This window comes from Gorilla gorilla, chromosome 9, assembly GCF_029281585.2.
Source record: "Gorilla gorilla gorilla isolate KB3781 chromosome 9, NHGRI_mGorGor1-v2.1_pri, whole genome shotgun sequence".
In the NCBI taxonomy this organism is placed as follows: Eukaryota; Metazoa; Chordata; class Mammalia; order Primates; family Hominidae; genus Gorilla; species Gorilla gorilla.
Window position 1 is genome coordinate 134,444,501 of NC_073233.2, and position 20,551 is coordinate 134,465,051.

At 50.7% G+C, this 20,551-nt stretch overlaps 1 protein-coding gene across 6 annotated transcripts in view; it reads right to left on the minus strand.

Annotated features, from left to right (window-relative positions):
* KIRREL3 (kirre like nephrin family adhesion molecule 3) overlaps positions 1–20,551 on the minus strand; it is a 585,001-nt gene that overhangs the window by 91,911 nt on the left and 472,539 nt on the right. For all 6 annotated transcript variants that reach the window (XM_031015910.3, XM_031015908.3, XM_031015909.3 and 3 more), the window contains 2 exons: positions 12,369–12,518; positions 7,197–7,346 (listed from right to left, as the gene is read on the minus strand). In XM_031015910.3, the coding sequence (XP_030871770.1) occupies positions 7,197–7,346; positions 12,369–12,518 (300 nt within the window). The remainder of the gene's footprint in view (positions 1–7,196; positions 7,347–12,368; positions 12,519–20,551) is intronic.

A 20,551-nucleotide genomic window follows, 5' to 3' on the forward strand; every position in this document is an offset into this window, starting at 1 on the left:
GGAGCTGGGAGCGAGCTGGTGGCAGGGGTGGGGTGTATGTAGGGGGAGCGAGATGTACAATAGCTCTGACACAGCTCCCATGTGGAACCTCAGGAGATAAGGATGTTTTCTGCTCCTGTCTTCCGTCTCTGGCTCGTTTGCTACCGCTATTTGGGGGTGATTGCAGGGTAATGAATGTTGCAGGAAACAGCCACACAGCACAAATGAGATACGGCACCTAAGACCAGGCCAGGGCCCAGGCAAAACACGCTTAATAAGCAGATAAGGAAATCAATTCTGCCTTTCTTCCCAGGTGTGCAGCCTGCTGGGAGGGGCCTGCAGGAATCGCATCTTCCTGCCTTGCTTGATGCATGGGAAAGCTTCTCTAGGAAGCAAAGTCTGATCCCCCGGGATGCAGGGGTTGCTTGTTGGTGTCTTATAACATTGTGCAATAATAGCAACGATGAAAACAGTTATAATACTAGCAGCCAATGCTGCTATGCCTTGCTGCATAACAGGCGCTATTCTTAGACGTGTTTTACATATATTATTTCATTAAATCCTCTCTTCAACCCCATGAAGGCAGTTATGATTATTTCCTTCATTTTACGCAGAAAGAAATAGGCATAGAGTGGTTAAATAACTTGCTCAAGGTCACACCAGTGGCAAAATGATACAGCTAGGTTTCAAGTGCAGGCAATCTGGCTTCCAGAGGCCGGGCGCTTAGCCACAAAGCCACATTGCCTCTCCAACACAACACAACACAACACAACACAACACAACACAACACAACACAATTGTCATCCGTGTTTGGGGCTTACTATCTGCCAGGCTCTGTTCTCTGTCGTCAGATTCAGTGTAAACTCCCCCTAAAATTTCCCTAAGCTTTGTTGTTTCAATTGCCATGAGGAACATTTACTGAACACCCAGTATGTGATTCTAGGCTGTGCTAGGCATGAAGGATGAAAGATGCTCCCAGGAGACCCGGTGGGGGAAACAGACATGAAAACAGTTACTCTCAACATAGCGTGTCCAGACCTGTGACCAAGGTGCATAAGGAGGCTGGGCACGATGGCTCACGCCTGTAATCTCAGCACTTTAGGAGGCTGAGGTGGGTGGATCCCTTGAGCCCAGAAGTTCAAGACCAGCCTAAGCAACATGGCGAAACCCTGTCTCTACAAAAACAAAACAGAACGAAACAAAAAAACAAACAAACAAAAATTAGCTGGGTGAGGTGATGCATGCCTGTGGTCTCAGCTACTCGGGAGGCTGAGGTGGGAGGATCGCTTGAGCCAGGGAGGTCGAGGCTGCAGTGAGCCATAATAGTGCCACTGCACTTCAGTCTGGATGACAGAGCAAGACCCTGACTCAAAAAAAAGATGCCTAAGGAAGTGAAAAGGACCACAGGGGGACAGTCGGGCCATGTGGGCTCCAGAGAAGGCTTCCTGGAGGAGGAGTTGTCTAAGGTGAATCTTGACAGCTGAACACAAGTCAGCCAAGGGAAGAAAGGTAGGAAGGGCACTCCAGGAAGAAACACAGTGAGAGCGAGGGCCCAGAGGCTTGGTGAGCGGAAGGAGATGCCAGCTGCTTGTTAGTGCGGGAACAGGTTGGCGGTGGGTCTGAGGCTGGGGACACAGCTGGGGGCTGGCCTCGGGGGGCCTTGTGTGGCCTGGCAGGGAGCTTGGGTTTTGTTCTGTGGGGACACTTTCTCGCCCCTGAAGAACCCCTCAGACTGTCACCTACTGATTCGCCTTTTTATGTCAGGGTGACTATGGATGGGTTTCTTGCAACCAGTTTCTGGAAGAATGGTTTAGAAGCCAGCACCCTCGAGGTCTGTTCCAGCTCTGCCTTCCCTTGCTGGCAGACTCTGAGTTATTCACCACTGTTCTCTGGACCCATCTCCCCAGAAGATTCATGGATGGGAGATTGGGGGAGGCTGCCAACGCGGTGGGCTGAGGAGGCCCTGCAGCTCCGCTGGTAGAGCTGTGGCAAAGGGAGCTTGTGGTTTTGAAAAACAAACTAGTCAAGGACACGTCACAGATTGGACCTTATCTGTTCTCCTCTCTCAGTATTTGGGGCTTGACATCATTTAAAAAGATGCCCTCTTTATTTGAATTGACTTAGTCTCCCTCTTAAATAATTCATGTTGATTTAGGAAGCTTTATTTCTAACGGGAGCCACAAGACAGCAGAGTTAATATTAGAACGGGCCAGGAAGAAGAGGGAAATGGGGAGGGAGACTGGGAAAAATGCCCCTCTTAATAATTAATCTGATGCCAACATCCCCTCCTCCCACTTCTGATCCCCCCATCCTGCTCTACTTTTTCCTTTCCGTAGCATTTATTACCACCTCACATCCTGTACAGCAACGCAATTTATGGTTTAATCCGTGCATCACTTATCGACCGCCTGCTCTCTGCCAGAATGCAAGCTCCACCAGGGCAAGGATGGTTTTCTCTTTCGTTTCCTGATGAATCCCACGGGTCTAGACTAGTGCTTGGCATATAACAGGTGCTCAGTAAACATTTGTTGATCAAATCCTTGGTGCCATTTCCTCCCTGCCCTGGATGTCCCCACACCTTGCTTCCCAAGTTTCCAGGAAGTTGAAGAGATCAAGTGTAATGCCACCCTTACAACTCTGACCCTGGGACAGTTTCAATATTTTTCAACCCTGGGATTCCTGTAGGTGGAAGAAGGAGCAGTCTGCATGTATATGTGTGCACAACTTTAAAATACAGTCGGGGTGGCTCACGCCTGTAATCCCAGCACTTTGGGAGGCCAAGACGGGTGGATCACTTGAGGTCAGGTGTTCGAGACCAGCCTGGGCAGCATGGCTAAAAATACAAAAATTAGCCAGGCGTGGTGGCACGTGCCTGTAATCCCAGCTACTCAGGAGGCTGGAGCAGGAGGACCCAGAAGGCGGAGGTTGCGGTGAGCTGAGATCGTGTCATTGCACTCCAGCCTGGGCGACAGAGCCAGGCTCCATCTCAAAAAACAAAAAACAAACCAAGAAAGTGTATGACACTTCACTGTTAGAGATTGAGAGAGAGAGAGAGAGAGAGAGAGAGAGAGAGACAGAGTGTTTAATGTTTACAACAATTCTATGACATTGGTATTTTTAACCCTCTATTTTATAGATGAAGAACCAGAAACGTCATTCATTCATTCATTCACGCTGGTTATAGAGGCTTGAGCCAAAGAGGCCCAGTTCCAGCCTTAAGGACCTTGCCCAAGGTCACCCAGTTAGTGAGCAGCAAGAGCATATTCTACTTCCTGGCCCAGGGCTCTTCCTACCCCATGACAGCTCTCTGCACATGTGCACGGAGGTCCTCTGATGCCCAACCAAACTGAGTCTTCGGAGAGGGCTAGGTCTATGTGGAAGCTGGCTACAGAGGGGCGGTTGGGGGGGATCCTTTGCAGGGAGGACCAGGGTTTGAGGTCCACAGCCAAGGCCAGGACCCCAGGGCTGAACAGGACTTGGAGAGGTCCTATCTCCCAGCCTCGAAGTGGGATGCTGTTTAAGCCACCCTAATCAGTTTTCTTCTATGCCTCGGTCACTGCGCCAATCTTGGTTCCAGGGAGGGATGGCCCAATTTCCTAAAATAGTTGGTACAGCATGTTGGACTCCTTACAGTGGAAGTCATGGCCTTTTGGGAGTGAGACAGTTCTCAGCGACCATCTTATTTATCACCACCTCTCATTTTACAGATGAGGAAACTGAGACCCAGCTTGAGAAACAGGGCCACTGTCACACAGCTGGACACTGGTAAAACCAAGACCACTGCCTCTGAGTCTAATGCTGTTTCCGTGACACCGTGATTCTCCAGATGTTCTGCAGGTGAAAAGACGCCTGTCTTGACCCTGGGCTGAGTCAAGCCATAGTCCTTGGCAGTTGGCTGGGCCACAGAGGGCACGCAGCCTGACCACTGATTGACCTGACCTAAAATCCCCAGTCTTTGCCTCTCTCAGCTTTGCAAACTCAAGGCCTTCCCCCCGTCTTTCCCTCCTCATTTCCTGGCTCCCTCCTTCTGCCTCCCGAGGTACAAATGCTCAGCTCCGAAGTTGCTCCTTGCCTGATTGCATCTGAGAGCTGGAAACACAACGCTAATTAATGTGTCTGTGACTCTAGGCTTGGCTGCCAGGCCGAGTCCCCATGCCTTCCCTAGGACCCAGCGGCTCTGCGAGCTGGCCCTCTGGCTTCATCTGAGCACGCTGCCGGCAGATGCATATTTTAACAATGCACATCTGTTGGCTATATAATCTCTCCTATTTGCCCTCCTCACTTGGTAATTTGATGGAAGACCCCCGGGGGCCTCCCTCTGTTCTAGCCAAAGTGTTTGCTTTGCAATTTTGCCGGAATACCATCTGATTCTGCTTTCGCATCTTCCGTAGGTTCTAATCAGGCTCTTACTTTATTTAATTAAAAATCTATCTCAGGCAAATATAGACTAAATTAGGAAGCTCTCTCATTCCTGGAACACAGGGAAGGCAGCCCCCCTTGGGGAACTGGCTGGGACATTTTCCCGGGCTGAGATGTCACAGCAAAGCAGATGGGGTCTTGGTAGGGAAGGCGGCTGGGCCAAGGAGCAGAAATACCTCTCCCCCATCTGTGGGAACAGCCACTCTCTCCATTCCCCTTCCCCAGACCAGGGGTCCCTTTCCAGCTGGCTGGGTCGGCTGCTGCCCTGGGGGCCTCCTTGCAGAGCAGTAGGTGGGGTGCTATACCCCAGGACACTCAGCCAGGCGGAGCCCTGCAAGACCAGCTGGGCTGGCGACCTGGGAGTGTCCCAGGGAGTCAGTGAGGACTGCAGGCAGAGTGCTGGGAAGCACTGTCTTGCCTGGGGTTTTAGTTTGCTCAGGATGAATGGTTTTTGTGGAGCTGCCTGAAAGGCTGATGGACAAGATGCTGGCTGAGGCTCCCTTTCTGGCTCTCAGGAATTTCACGGAGGGGACCCTGCTGGGGATCATGGAAACTTCCTCTGCCCTCCTTCCGCTGATCTCCAGACTTGAATAAAACATCTCCCCCACAGAAACCCAGCTCTGTGCCCAGAGGGCGGTGTCAGGCCATGCCACCGGAGAGGAAGGGGGAGTGAATGCCTTTTAGACATGACTTAAGACAAAATCGGGTCTGTTCAGGTTGGATCCTGAGGCCCTGCTCTGAGAAGCCTGGCCCCTCACCAGCCGGACAGATGAGATGCTGCTGGCATCTGGGAACAGGAGACTAGGCAAAGAGCTTGGAGCTGAAAAATCTGGAGTTGATTTTGAAGGTTAATTAAGCTGTGTCACCTCCTGTGAGTGCCTTTGCCTCTCTGAGTTTCCATTCTCTCATCTGTAAAACATTCGAAATAATCTGGACTTTTAATATGTTGGACTTTGTTACGTAACGTAGAGTTGAGAGGAAAGGAAGTGTAATGATCATGTCAGGACTGGGGAAGTCAATACAGCCTTAAGGATGAGATGTGGCTCCACCTATTTTTGGTTCCTGTGAAGTCAGAGGAGTGGACAATGCTCAGGTTCCTGTGGTTCCAGCATCCTCTGGCCCCTCTAGAAGGTGTATGAGTCGGTAGAGGCAGATTCTTCTGAGGATGGAGGGGCTGAGCCATCTCTGAAGATGAGGAGCCTACAACTTAGCAAATCTGTTCTGGCATTTTGCAATCCTCAAAATCAGAAACAATATGAGGCCCTAATTCCTCCTCCTCTCCTCCCACAACCCCCACACCACATGGCAGACTCATTCTCATTTTAGTCACCGTCTTGGGAGAAATGAGAACGGCGCTGCTGCCTTTAATACCCCAATTACTCCTCGGAAGTCCCGCTTCCTGGCCATGGAATCCCAACTTATTTACCCCCGCTGGAACAGGTTTATTTTCTCATTCCTTTCATCGCAGGCCTGGGGAGACTCAAAGGTTGCAGGAGGTTTCTGAGGCTGGCCCCAAGTCCCTCCCCCGCATCTCAAGAAGTCAAGCTCCGAGCTTGGTAAGTGGTCCTCCGGGGCCTGTCTGCTGCACTGCTTGGAATAATCTGCCCTGGTGTCTTTGGCCATGTAGATCTGAAGATAACCTGACACGCTTTTAAATATTTCATCTCTGAGCAGCCGTGTGCTTTAGCTGCCAGAAGAGGAGGCAGCACCCCAGCTGCTGACCCTGTTGTCGAACCTTCACAACAGCTGCTAAGGGGTGGGTCCGGGCTTTCCCACTTCCCTCCTGCACGCGTGCCTGGCACAGACTCACGTGTAAGGGGGCAGCGAGGTGGGGCAGGGAGCCCTGGAGCCCTGGCCAGGAGCCCATGGGCCAAGCTCTCTGCATCTGTGGGCCTTAGTATCTCATCTGGGGTAACAGTCCCTGTCCCACCGAGCAGCGTCAGGAACAGCGGAGGTCATGTGCCTGAAAGAGCCTGGAGAGCTACGGTGAACTGCTTGGCAAATGTGAGCTCTCATGACTTATGTGCAAGGCCTGGTTCTCAGCAGCCTTGATCCTCGGTAACATTTGGCCAGAGGAGGGAGACTCCCGGGACTGAACTCCAAATCAGAACTAGGTGGTTTAAGAGGTCACCGAGCCCATTCCCCTGTCTTCAGGCAAGATGATCCAGGAACGCTGAGCTCCTGGGAACATAAGATGAAGAAAGACCAAGGGGAAAAGTATGATTTGGAATAAGGACCTGAAATGAATTTTCCTAGGAAGGACCTCTCAGCCAGGATTCCCAGGGAACAATGAGGGGTGGAGAAGTCACGGGGGTCACTGGTGTCCACATGGATACTAGAATCATGGGGAGAATCGGGCTGATTCTACAGAGAAGGTGGAAAGATAGGGCTTTGTTAGCACCGGAGTGGGGGTCAGTTCAGAAAGAAGGGACCCACAGCCTGTGCCACATTCTTCCTGGCACAGAGCCTAGCCTAGATAACGTGTGCAGAGCGTGCTTTCTGATGGAATAAATAAGCATGTAGGAGCCCTCATTAGCTGCCTAAGGCACCATCAAACACGCCGGGGTTGGACTGAGTCCGCTGGCATTGGCTGTCTGGTTTACTAGGGAAAGAGCCTTCGCTTGTCCCGTTTGGGTGGGAAGGTGGGCATGGATATTGTGGAAGCAGCAGTGTCTGGAGCCCTGTGGGATGATCCCCAGAGGGGAGTCTCCCCATGTCTGACCAAAAAAATACCCTCTTGGAGCTGAGCCCTTGGTGCTTCACGCAGTGTCCCAGCCCTGTGTGCAGATGGTTCTTACCCAGGACTGTGAGGCGTGCGGGGCGGGAGCGGATGGCGGCCTGGATGGCCTGGCACTCGTACACCGCATCGTCTTGCAGCTCTGCCCGCAGGATCTTCAGGTGGTGCTCCCCCGACAGGTGGTTCCCTACCACCAGGTACTGTGGGTAACCTGTGGAGACAACAGGCAGGTCAGGGAGCTGGGGTGGGGTGGAGGGGACACCCATGACAAAGAGGCACAGAGTGGGGGACCCAAGCAGGGGCCGTTCTACAAGGCTGGCAGAGCGGGTGATTGCTCAGGGCTCTGATCTCAGTGCAAGGAGCACAAATGCAAGAGCTTTCCCCAGGCGTTGAAGGTGTTGGCTCTCTCTCTCTCTCTCTGTGTGTGTGTGTGTGTGTATAAGGGCATTTGGTTTGTTTGTTAGTTTTTGAGACAGGGTATTGCTCTGTCACTCAGATTGGAGTGTAGTGGCAGGATCATAGCTCACTGCAGCCTCCACCTCCCAGACTCAAACGATCCTCCCACCTCAGCCTCCCAAGTAGCTGGGACTACAGACATGCACCACCACGTCGGCTAATTTTTTTTATCTTTTGTAGAGATGGGATCTCACTATGTCACCCTGAGTGGTCTTGAACTCCTGGACTTAGGCGGTTCTCCCTCCTCAACCTCCCAAAGTTCTGGGATTATAGGCATGAGCCACCATGCCCGGCCATGTAAGGGTCTTGTTGGTTTCAGGTTTAGGAAAATCGGAGGAGCCACTGTTAGAAAGGAAAGAGGGAGAAGAGATGGAAATGCTAAGCGTGGACAGACACCACTGGCTTATTATTCTGGAAAGCGGTGTGCTCAGCACTGAGGTCTACCAAGCAGACATGCATTTTGATAAGATAGAGAGGAGAGAGAGAGAGACAGACAGACAGAGAGACCCAGGCTGAGAATTACAGAGAGAAGACGGTCAGAGAGAGAAGGAAGGAAAAAGAGAAATGTTTGGAAAAGGATCAAGAGTGACTTTGCAAAAATTTTGTTTCAGGATGGACAGGAAGTAGAAATCTAGGCCCGCCCTTCTAGTGTTTAGGAACCTTGGGTCACTTTGAGTCACAGTGGGCCCTGTCTAGTCATTCCTCCTGTCCCGCCAGAAACCCCAGGGCCTGGTGACACACTTATGAAGTGCTCAGGACGCTTAAGAATTGGGGGCCCCTTGTACCATGGGCAATGAATAATAGATAAATAAAAGTTTGAGAATATAAATCATTAATCAGCGTTCCTGCTGCTGTGTGGGGTTGAATATAAATGCCAACTGAAGTTGTGGCTGGCCACCTTGGGCAGATCCTCTCTTTCCTGGGTCTCGGGCCCTAAACCTCCCTATTTCTCTTTCCATCCATCTCCTCACTGAGGTCTGCCCTCCCCCGAGTCCCTCACTGTGTGGATTTACAACTGGACTCCAGTCCCCACTGTCTTTCACGTCTGTCCTGGTTCCCTTCTCTCCTCAGAGGCTGCCCTCGGCTTCTACTCCCCTCTGGCAGCCCCAGGCTGCTCCTCCTTTTGAAGGACCCTCACCACACAGGGAGCGTTCTCAGACGGGTGCTGTAGGAGGATGAGATGGGACACATTCAGCCTTTTAAAGAGAAGATGAGGGCTCAAGCAAGTGAGAGAGACAGAACAAAGACAGGCAGGGAGACCTGCAAGAGCTCGCCTCAAGTATTTCAAACAGTCTCTCAGTGTCGGTTGGGCGTGTTCCTGAGCTCCCAAGGGCAGCACCAGCACCAACAGGCAGAATTCACACAGGGAGGTTCTTTAGAATATTCTCAACTGTTTGAGGTATCCAACAAGGATCTGGGCTGCCAGAGATGGTAGTGAGGTCCCCATCACTGGCTGTATTCAAGCAGAGGTTGGATGATCGCCTCTCAGGGATGTTGCAGAGGTGATTTCTACACCGGGTGAAAGATCAGACTAGAGGAGCTTGAAGGCCCCTCTCACCACCATAAGTGAAGGGTCTTCTGGAGGTGGGGCAGGCCTCCCTGGGGGTGGGCTGTACAACGGGCCACCAGCACTTGTTCCTGGTCAGGCGAGGTAGCTGTGATGATCCTCTCCCAGCCTTCCTGGCATGCTCTGGAGTGCTTCCTGTGCAGCCGGGCCCTTCAGACTCATGTCTTCATGGCTACCATCCTCATCATGCAATAAAATGGCCCTGTCCTCCCCAGCTGTGCAGGCCTGGCCAGAAAAGCTCACAAGGCCATCAGCTGCACCCCTGAGAGCACTGCCTCTCCTCCTGCCCACACTTCCCGCCTTCTGCTGGGCTTTGGGAATGAGCCCAGGTAAGTTAAGCTGTCTCCCCCCAGGGCCAGGAGAGGGGCTGAAAATGGGTTCTAGCCCAATCCTCTCCCTGCTGCCGCTGCCTTCCTTGTAGCTGGCTGGCTACCCCCAGCCCCTCCAGCCCAGCCTCTGGATCCCACTATCCTGTGATTAGTCCCTGGTCTCCTGCAGGCATCTTGGCTGGAGCTTCTGTTTCTGTTGTCTTGCAAGCTATCAGCAGCAGGATTTTGCTCTCACGAGCTGCTGAAAACATCAGTGATGGGTTTGTTTGTATTTGCCTAATTAGGCAGCGAGCTGTGATGCTATCCCAAGGACTGGCAGCATCTTTGAAAATCAGACTCAGAAGCATGGATTCTGAGAAAGTTCTAGCTCCTTCCACGTTATCATTACTCTCTCTTGCTACTCCCCAAGGAGGCAAAATTACTTAGAGTCTGGGTTCTATAGTCGAATTGCCTGGGTTCCAACGCCAGCTGGATCACTTCCTAGCTCTGCTGTCTTGGGTGAGTTACTTTAACTTCTTTGTGCCTCATAGACTACTTACTATGTGCCAGTCCCCATTTTAACCAGTACCTCATAAGGTTATGGTGAAGGTTAAATAGGATAATCTATGTAAAGTGCCTGGCACATTGTAAGTAGTCTATAAATGCCAATTTAAATGAAGAGAAAGGTAAGTCATAAGGTCAGGTGGCCAAAGAGGTCTTCATCTTTAGAAGGGAGAGCAGACAGAGTATCTGGACCCTTTGGGGTTAACAGGCAGGTCTCATGTGCTGGGATTGGTTATATAGTTGAGTCAATTTCTTTCTCAGTTGTGACTTTGTTTACCTGTCAAACAAAGGGGAAAATCCTTCTTTTCTCCCTCCGGATTGCTGTAGATTTATGAGATAATGTCTGTGAAGTACTTGAGCTTCTTAGAAGAAAAATGTTCTATCTATATGAAGAAGTGCATTTATAAATCATTTTCTTTGACTGGTTTTTCCAGCTTTGTTGACTAGAAAAACATTTAGGTCTTCAAGGAGCGTATCATTTCTGGGAGATTCGGGGGGGCCACATGGTTACAGTGGGAGAGGACAGAGATGTAGCAGGCTGAAATCCCACAACCCTGGGCCTCAGTTTCCCTGTAGGAGAGCTTTTGCGGTGTTAAGGGCTCTACAAGTACTTGCTGAATTGAGTTGAGGGCTGTCCTGCCTGTTTCCACATCAGGCAAGCGAGCAGAGTTAATTGAGCATGTAAGTATCTATCATGATTGCCATGATGCTATTTTTGGGACAAGTGACAAAGTACAGGGCAAATATTTTATCAGGAGTTTGAGGTCATTGGCTCTGTATGGAGAGGCAAACCGAGTCAAGCTGGAGAGGACACAGGCCCCAGTTTGTCAGAGGCCATTGTTCTGCAGCCCTAAGCAGGTACCAGCCCTGGATCCCAGAAAGCCATTCATGGCACTGGATGCTAGAGGGTCAGTTATCCATGCTGAGATGACCACCGTATGCACTATCCCTGCTGACCTGAGCCTCCTTTTGGCCACTGACCCAGCAAGACCCCAGTCCCTGACGGAAGTTGGAAACCCACTGACCGGTACCCCAGACAGCCTCCTTAACTAGCGGCAGCGCTCATCCCAGCTCAGAGCCATCTGGTGCATGAACTATTCTAGTTTGGGAAGGTTGTATCATTCCCTGAGTTTCTCTAGGGTAAAGGCGTTCGGAGTCTCTGAAATTGGCTGGTTCCCATAACAGTTAAACTTTATGGCAGCACAGTATATTTTGGAGATATTTTTGTGTATTTTTTCCATGCTCAGCGGGGCTGCAGCGTTCAAACCTTGTGCCTGCTATTGACCATTGCTATAATGTTTCAATATACATTTTTGGCAAGACATAACTCACATTTAAAAATATTAATTTCCCAACCATCATGTCCTGAGTGCACTTCGATTTTTATTTTCCTGCAGCTGTATACCATGCGAGAGGCAAAGTTACTTCTCAGCTGAATAATATTTTTCTCTCCTCCTCCACCCTTAGCTATTCCCAAATCACAGGGGAATGACACCCAGGGGTCCCTGCTTGTGAATTTTACTGTGTACGCCAAGCCTAGCAAACAACCACTGCCTACCTGTAGGACAGAATAATGATAGCTGAAGGGCGTGTGACCAGGGGGATGAGCCATTCTTTTTTTTTCTCCAGGGAAGAGGATGGATCGGAAAAGCGTCTGTATGGTCTTATGGGATCACTATTCACAATAGTTAACAAATGATCTGTTGTCAGCACTGGCCAGTGAGTTCACGTGTCAGCCATCAACAACTGTGGGAACTCTCACTGCCTGTCCCAGGGTAGCTTTGCTGAACACCAGCCTGCCCAAGCCGAACATAGTTGGAAATTTATTTTTAATACTTCCTGTCTTTTCTTCCCATCTCATGATGGCTCCTAAGATCAACTAGGTGTCTTTGTGAATTTCAGTTTACTTGGTTCCCTTTAATGGGTGAGAAGCCTGGAAGAACCAGGTTGTGACTTGTATTTCCTTAATAATTGTGCCTTAATAAATGGGGGATAAATCTTGGGCCAAGACACAGGAACACTTGATTTCTGGAAACTGGAATTTACATGAATCATGTTTGACTTTGGAGTAGATGCTTGAGGGCAATGTCGAGTTAGGTTAGGACCCACCGCTAGAAGGAGGGTTTGCTTATGGTTCATTATGCACATCAGGGGCCCTCAGAGTCTAGGGATGCTGGGTGCAGTGCTTGCCTAGCCTGACTCTGCCTGAGGAGTTGCAGTGAAAGCTAGAGATTTGATACTCAGACGCCTGTGAAGAAGGGTGCTCCCTAGGAAGGTGGATGGGTGAGTAAGGAAGTGATGGCCCCAGGCCCACCCCAGGAGGTCTGGAGGTACTCACTTGAGAGGTCCCTGCCCACACCCAGAGCCAAGCCGTCCTTGATCCACAGAACGAAGCCATCGTATTCGGGGATGGCGCAAAGTAGCGTCACTGGCTGTCCCGACACCACCACCTGGTCCTGGGGCTGCTGGCTGAAGGAATAGACTTGGCCTGGGAAGGAGACAAACACAATGGTCAGTTACCTGCCGGCTACAGGGGCGAGAAGGCTCCCCTCCAGCTATGGAAGCAGAGCAGGGCTGGCGCAGGATACTGAGCCTCCTGAAGCACCTGGCTTTCCTGCTGAGGGTCTGGTAGAGCTTCCTAACTGGTCTCAGCCCCAGCTCTATTCCCTCCTGTGGGGGCCTGGCTCCCAGCTCCAGCCCCTCTGCCCATCAGTCCCTAACACATGGACTGGTCTAGCCACACCCCAGCTCCCTATGGGCCATCTCCCTCCACCTTTGGGACGTGCCACTTCCCATGCATTGGTGAGCTCCTACTTAATGCCATGTGCTGGGCATGCAGTCCCACACCAGCGCAAAAACAGGAGAGAGAGAGAGAGACCTCTAGCTAGAAGCATTCTGTGGTGGCTGTGTGTTAAGAAGGGGGTCGATGGAGAGTGGTGTGGCTTTGGTTAAACCTGAGAATTCAGGAAATCATTTTGCTGTTTCAGTGGCTCCTGGGGTGGGCTGAGGGCCAAGTTCAGAGGGGTGGGTGGTGGTGCAGTATGGCAGGAGGTGTGCTGAGGAGGCGTGCCATCCTACCGTGTCCTCCCTGTCCCTTTCTTTTCTGCAGCAGACCTTACTCCAGCCTCACAATCACTTGGGAAAAAATCATTATGGACACCATGCCTCCTCAAAACGAGAGGGCCAGAATCATCGAAGAGAGTCAGTTGACATTATTTTATTAAACAAACCCATCCACAATGCTTACAAGATGCCATGCTCTGTTTTGAGGCTTTAAAATATTAATTCATTAATATTTTCATCGTCATAACAACCTAAAAATAGTAGGCACTATTTTTATCCCCATTTTCCAGATGGGAAAATGAGGCACAGGGAGGTGAAAAATAGTAATGGGAGCTGTGCTTGTGAATTGCTCACCAAGTACGGCGCATGCCCTGACTCTAGTTACCACCGTGGCAACACTCGAATGGGGCATTGTCAACCCCATTTTACAGGACTTTGGGAAACGGAGGCTCAGGGTTAACTCAATTGCCCAGGGAACTGTCTAGCGGGAGTTGGGGTGGGTGGTGCGGTGAATCCAAGTCTTTCTGGCTCCGAAGACCATGCTCTCCCCTACCGAGCTATGCTGTGTGCAGATCCCCAAGCCTGGCCTTGGAGGGAGTTGCTGATGAAGAGGTGTGATGTGATCTGTGTCTCCTGGGATTCCACAGCTGAGTGGACAATGGGACATTGACATTCGCTGAGCATCTGGCCCACAGTACAACCAGTGCTTCATACAACCCCTCCTGTAATCCACTTAATTATACTTCAGGGCAGAAAAAGCCCCATTTTACAACAAAGAAACCAGGATCAGAGAGGCACAGTAACCTGCCCAAGGTCACGCAGCTAATGAGTGGTAGAGCGGGGGTTTGAGCAGGGGCCCATCTGCATTCCAAGCCCTCCCTTTTTCCTACCTCCTGCTCTACAGACCCAGACCTAACCGAGGCAAAACTGGACCTGGCGCTCCAGCTGCTGATGCTGTGGCCTCTCCTCCCCAACCCGGGAGAGTCAGGGGCAGCCACAGACGTCCTGGACACTGGCTGCTGCCCATCTTGGGGACAAAAAGCCCCAGGCTTGGGCCACACCGAGGACTGAGCTCTCAGCAACAGATGACCCCAAGAGGGGGACACTTGGTGTGTATCAACCCAGGGGAGCTTGGATGGCAGCAGAGCTTGGGGTGGAGGCTCCCCAGAAGGAGGGGTGCAGATTCACAGTGGAGAGCTGGGGACAGGCAGGAAGGTGGCCGAGTTCACAACCTGACAAGATCTTGGCAGGGTCTCCGAGGAGTCTCATTAAAAATCAAATTGGCCTTGAATTGTGGGAGTAACACTTTTTATTCTGATTTGAGCTTTACAAATTAGATTTCATAGGACATTTTAATCAGCTATGTATGGTAGGTTTTTTTTTCCTCTCTGTCTCTTCAAGTTCTCTGTTGTAATTAGACTGTTTCTGGCACCAAAACAGGGTAGAAAAGGAGGGAAGAGATGAGAGAGGAGAAGGGGAGAGAAGGGAGGGACTGGAGAGAGAGCAAAGGAGTGAAGTGAGGACGTGGGAGAGAAGAGGAGAGGGAGAGGAAGAGGAGGAAGCAGGGGAGGAGGGTGAGGGGCAGCATGGAGAGGGAGGGGGTGGGTGGAAAGGACTCCTTCTCTAGGCTCCTTTCACTCTAATGATGATTTCACAGCTCATCCTTTTATCTCAAAATCTTTCTTGCAAGGACAGAGTCAAGGCAGCTGCAGTAACTGCCAAAGATTGTGCTATCAGAGAGAATTATCAGGTTGTCAGGTGGACGTGGAGGGGGTTATAATGAGAGCCCCTTAAATGAAGCAGTGCCGAGCCCTCTGAGATGTCCATTATTAGGAAGCACCCACAGTGGGTAACTGTCCCAGTCTCTCCCCATCCTGTGTCCTCTTGGAGGAAGGTGCGGGAGGTACTGGGTGAGGGCCCCCGGGGAAGTGGGGTGCAAGAAGCATCCGAGGGCCAAGGGTAAGTTGTGAACTGGCTGGAGCCCCCAGGGAGAGGAGGGGGCTATCGCCATGGAAACCAGGCTCTGGAGGAAGGCAATGCTGGGAAGGCGGATCAGTTGAAGTAGGCCATGGAGGTGGACTCTGAGTGGCCACAGACCCTTTTGGTGGTTGTCTCAGAGCCAGGGGTTGCAGCAGGCACAAGATGCCTGGAATAAGACCTGGGGTCTGTAGGAAAGGAGCCTGACGGGATGGGGCTGAGCAGGAGAGGGCCTTTTGAGGGGGAGCATCTCCCGATGCCATCTGAGCAGGCTTGGAGGTGTAGGATCCCACAGGTTGCAGTGAGCCAACATCGCCCCACTGCACTACAGACTAGGTGACAGAGTGAGACTCGGTCTCAAAAAAAAAAAAAAGACCTTCCTAGAGCCTCTCGCATTCTGTCTGCTTGGATCCACTTGGCTTTTCTATGGAAAGACTGTTTCTGGGGAAGATGAGTATACAGGAAAAATCCACCCAAAGGACATGATTTACAAATTATTATTTTTGGGGATGGGAGACAGTACTCTAATTGACAATGTCCCTTTTCAGTCCAATTTTAATTTTTGCACATTACATTTGAGTCACTATAATTACTTTTCTCTTTTAAACCAATGAGTTTTTTTTTTTTCAAATGAATCTTAAACTGCTACTGAGTATCTAGAGTGGATAAAAGTTGAGGTGCTTTGGATGAAGGTGGAGATGGAGGGATGGAACCCACTTTTTTTTTTTCATCCATCTGACAGATCTTAGGGCCTCTCCTTTGGGCTCAAGAGCCCCTCAGAGTACAGCTTTTGAGCCATGGATGTAAGTTATTGCCAGAAGAATGCTCCTCACCTACCCACTCTTTCTTTTCTTTTGAGACTGAGTCTCACTCTGTCGCCCAGGCTGGAGTTCAGTGGGGCAATCTTGGCTCACTCCAACCTTTGCCTCCCGGTTCAAGTGATTCTCCTGCCTCAGCCTCCTGAGCAGCTGGGATTACAGGTATGCACCATCATGTCCAGCTAATTTTCATATTTTTAATAGAGACAGGGTTTCACCATGTTGGCCAGGCTGGTCTTGAACTCCTGACCTCAAGTGATCCTCCCACCTCAGCCTCCTGAAGTGCTGGGATTACAGGCATGAGCCACCATGACTGGCCTCTACTTGCTTTATTTTCCCCATTTTCTTTTCTACTCCAAAGAAGTGAAATGCAAGTGAGCCCAAGGTCATTTTCCGCAGCCTCCTGGATAGTGCCTTAAGTAGACAGTGAGCTCCTGAGAACCTGTTTCTTCCACACACACACTGACCAGACCCTGCTGTGAGGCAGGCACTGTGCTGTCTGGTGAGGAGCAGGGGAACAGGCCTGGCCACCCCTACAGGAGCTCGCAGCTGTGCCCCCTCCCCATCACACCTGGGCGTCTCAGATGGAGCACAGAGTAGGTGCCTCACAGGCTTGGGTCCTGCTCTCAGTGGAGATGTGACACACCCAGCACCTTCCACCGGCCCAGGGTTTCCATCTTCTCCGCTTCGCATTTTCCCTGATGATGTTCCCCTGGTGTGAAGCCTTGGCGGCCGGTGCAACCTCCCCTTCCCATACTTTATTTTTATTTTTATTTTTTTTTGAGACGGAGTCTGACTTTGTTGCCCAGGCTGGAGTGCAGTGGTGCGATCTCCACTCACTGCAACCTTTGCCTCCCGGGTTCAAGCGATTCTTCTGCCTCAGCCTCTTGAGTAGCTGGGATTACAGGCACTCACCACCATGTCTGGTAATTTTTGTATTTTTAGTAGAGACAGGGTTTCACCATATTGGCCAGGCTGGTCTCGAACTCCTGACCTCATGATCCACCTGCCTCGACCTCCCAAAGTGTTGGGATTACGAGCGTGAGCCACCACGCCCGGCCCCATGCTTTGTTTTGAGTCTGTCACCATCACTGAGCCTAGCCCAGCAGGCTGTACATCTCTCAGACTTCCCCTTTCCTCTCTATTCCCACTGCTACCACCCAAGTTCAAGCTCTCGTTGCCTCAACCTGGGCTCTTGCCACAGACTCTGAATGTTCTCTTTGCCTGATCCATTAATGTGCTGAACCTGGATTTTCCTTCTTAATTCACCACTTGCTTCAGGGTTCCCCTCTTTTAAGGGGTGGGACCTCTCATGGCTCTCCACTCTCTGCAGGACAGCACCCAACTTCCCATGCTGGATTCTAATCTCCAAAATCCAGCTCCTTTTCTTCCTGGGAGCTCCACAGCACCCCCGTGCTGGCTAGTCACTAAGGTCACCTGCCTCGAGTTCTCCTCGATGTTTCATTGTCCTGGGATGCACTGCACCCCCCCACCCAAGGCTCCCCCACCCAAGGCCCCCCCTAAGCAACCCCACCTATCATTGAAGGCCCAGTTCTCTCCCCAGGCAGCTCCTGTGACCCAGAGGGAATCTTTTTTCTCGTCTTCTCTCTATTTTCTCATCCTGCCTCTTTTTCATCAATTTCTCCAAACGTTTATTGAGCACCTACTATATGTCAGATGCTGATGAAACAGAAATAAGGAAGAAACAGTGTACACTTCTTGAGGGTAGGGGCCACAGCTATCTTTTCTGTCTTGTGTCCCCAGCTGTGGGTGAGCATCGGTTACACGTCTGTCACATGTGCCTTTGTACTTAGAGTTTGCCTGCTCTGGTTGGTCTGCTGAGATTGGTGGTCACTACAGGAAAATTGCTTTTGCATTATAAACTACTAACCCGGCAGATACTGTGCAGAGCACACCACACAGGAGAAATGTGAGAAATCACAGGGTGGGCTGGAGTCTCTAGGAATCAGGCTTGACAGGAGAAAAAAATAACTGCTGTTCATGGAAGATTTACTTGATGCCACATCTTTGACTGTTTACGTCGTTTCTGGCATGCAGATTAGCTGTAATTACCCACATTTTATAGACGAACCAAGGCTCACAGAAATGCGGGGACTTGCAGAAGTTCATTTGATTAGCTCAGGTGTCACTCAAACCCCAATGGTCTGGGTACAGCCCTATTTTCTCACCACTATCCGATGTAGGTTGTTGAATCAAGGGTCTCAAGCCCAGATTTTGATTCTTAAGCAAGTACTCACTCCACCAACAAGGCAGCCTACTCAGATTATTTATCTATTTTTATATTTATTTATTTATTTATTTATTTATTTTGAGACGGAGTCTTGCTCTTGTCGCCCAGGATGGAGTGCAATGGTGCGTTCTCGGCTCACTGCAACCTCCTCCTCCTGGGTTCAAGGGGTTCTCCTGCCTCTGCCTCCTGAGTAGCTGAGATTACAGGCACCTGCCACCACGCCTGGCTAATTTTTGTATTTTTAGTAGAGACGGGGTTTCACCATGTTGGCCAGACTGGTCTCGAACTCCTGACCTCAAGTGATCTGCCCACCTCGGCTTCCCAAAGTGCTAGGATTATAAGCGTGAGCCACTATGCCTGGCCCAGATGATCTAAAGGGAGGTAGAAGATCTTTAGAATGAAAAGTGATTTCTTGGTTTTTCCCTCAGTTTCTGTGTGTAGGCTCCTCTTCACCTGTTGGTCAGTAACACTGAAACGGTTGAGGGTAAAGTTTAGTACTGGCCACCATAGGAAGATTAAAAGAAAGGAGGTGTACTAGTTACCATTACTTATAATTATTACTTAAAATGGTTATTTAATATAATTACATTATAATATAGCTTATAATTATGTATCATAAATATTTTTATTGCTATAAAATTAGTAATTGCTAACTTTTTTATTTTTTAACTTTTTGTAGGGACAGGGTCTTGCTATGTTGCCCAGGCTGGTCTCAAACTCCTGGCCTGAAGCAATCCTCGTGCCTCAGCCTTCCAAAGTGCTGAGATTACAGGTGTGAGCTACCATGCCCAGCTAGTAATAGGTAACTTTTACAGAATGTCAAGCATATAATAAAAGCTTTACCTGGATTATTCTATTGACTGGCTAAAGAATCCTGTGAGATAGGTACCGTATCACCTACATGAAGATGGGGTTGTCTGGGGCCCACAGCACTGGCAGTGAGAAGGGATATGAGCCCAGCAGTCTGGTTCCAGAGCAGCCTCTTTGCGTCCTTATTTGGACTTCGCCCACTTTGCCTCTAGTCCTCGCCCCCAGGAACTCATAGAACCCACCTTAGACCTCCCTCTCCCACTGCCCTTGGCCAGTACTGAAAAGTCTCAAGGAAACTCAGGAAGAATAATGTACACTAGCTCACTTCATCAGTTCTGTGTATAACGTCCTTGTGAACATGGTTCTCTGGGTGGATCAGAGTTGACCAGCTATCCAAGAGTGACTGAAGCCTAAGTTCACCTTCTTTAGCTCCCTGAGAAGATGAGCGCAGACCTGCAGGTCCACCAGTCACCCTTGACCCTCACAACCACATCAGTCACTCCAAAGAACCCCTCTCTCCCTTCACCATTTGGACTGGACAAGCCCCTTGGGATGAAGGCAGATAGTGCAGTGGTAATGAATGGGGCTCGGGAATCAGACTGACCTGGGTTTGAATCCTGGCACCTCCATGAACTTGCTGAGCCTCCATTTTCACATCTGTGAAATGGGGACAATAATACCACCACCTTGTGGAGATAGAGAGGATGCATCTGGGCCACTTGACTCAGGGGCTGGCTCACAACAAATGCTCAGGGGAAACCGACCTTCTTCTCTCAAAGCCACCCTCTGTCCTGAACACCAGGCCACAGGCTGAGCTCCATAGGGCTGGGCGACGGGAAGCGTGACCTGGAATGGCAGGTGGCTCTCTATTGGTGTGAAAGGGGGAGGCAAGGGTGGACTTTTAATTACTATCCAATGACTTATTGAAGAGACAGTTTTTCACTAAAGACGAGGATGTATTCTCTTTGCATGAGGATCCCAGTGTAGCATCCATGGGTTCTCGGGTGGGTCTCAAGGCTGGTGTTTGTGGTAGGTGAGCTCAGGTGTTGGAAGCCTTGGCCAGCTGCTGTGAGCCATGCCCTGTGGGGGAGAAGAGGTGGGAGAATGTTCCCCCAGGGCTGCAAGGGGGCTACTGGGGTGGAAGGGGTAGGGGGGGTCTCCCGGGCCAATGAGGGCTGGCTTGGCTCCGCATCTGACTGGCGCTGAACTAGCTTCCGTTAGTAGAAAAAGGCTGCGTGTGCGTGAACCTGCCTGGGCAGGGCAGAGGAGCAGGCCTGGGAAACACAGCGGTCTCTCTCCCACATTTGCTTGGTTAGGTGGCTGCAGAAACACCTTCCTGCTCGCTGCCTGGAAGGTAGGTCATGTTCCTGAAAGGGAGAGGCTCTGCAGGGCAGGGTCCCAGGGTTCTGAGACAAAGCCCTTTGTCTCTGAGTGAGAGTCCCTGTCTGGGATGCTTGCCCCCAGCCTGTGCATCTCCCCTGCACACCCAGGCTGTTGTGACCTGCAGGGGCCGAGAGAGCACTGCGCCATCTGTCCCGGGGGCCCTTTAGACCACTGGGTAAGGCAGCTGCTTTTCCCTTTGAGGAGAGTGGCAGAATCAGA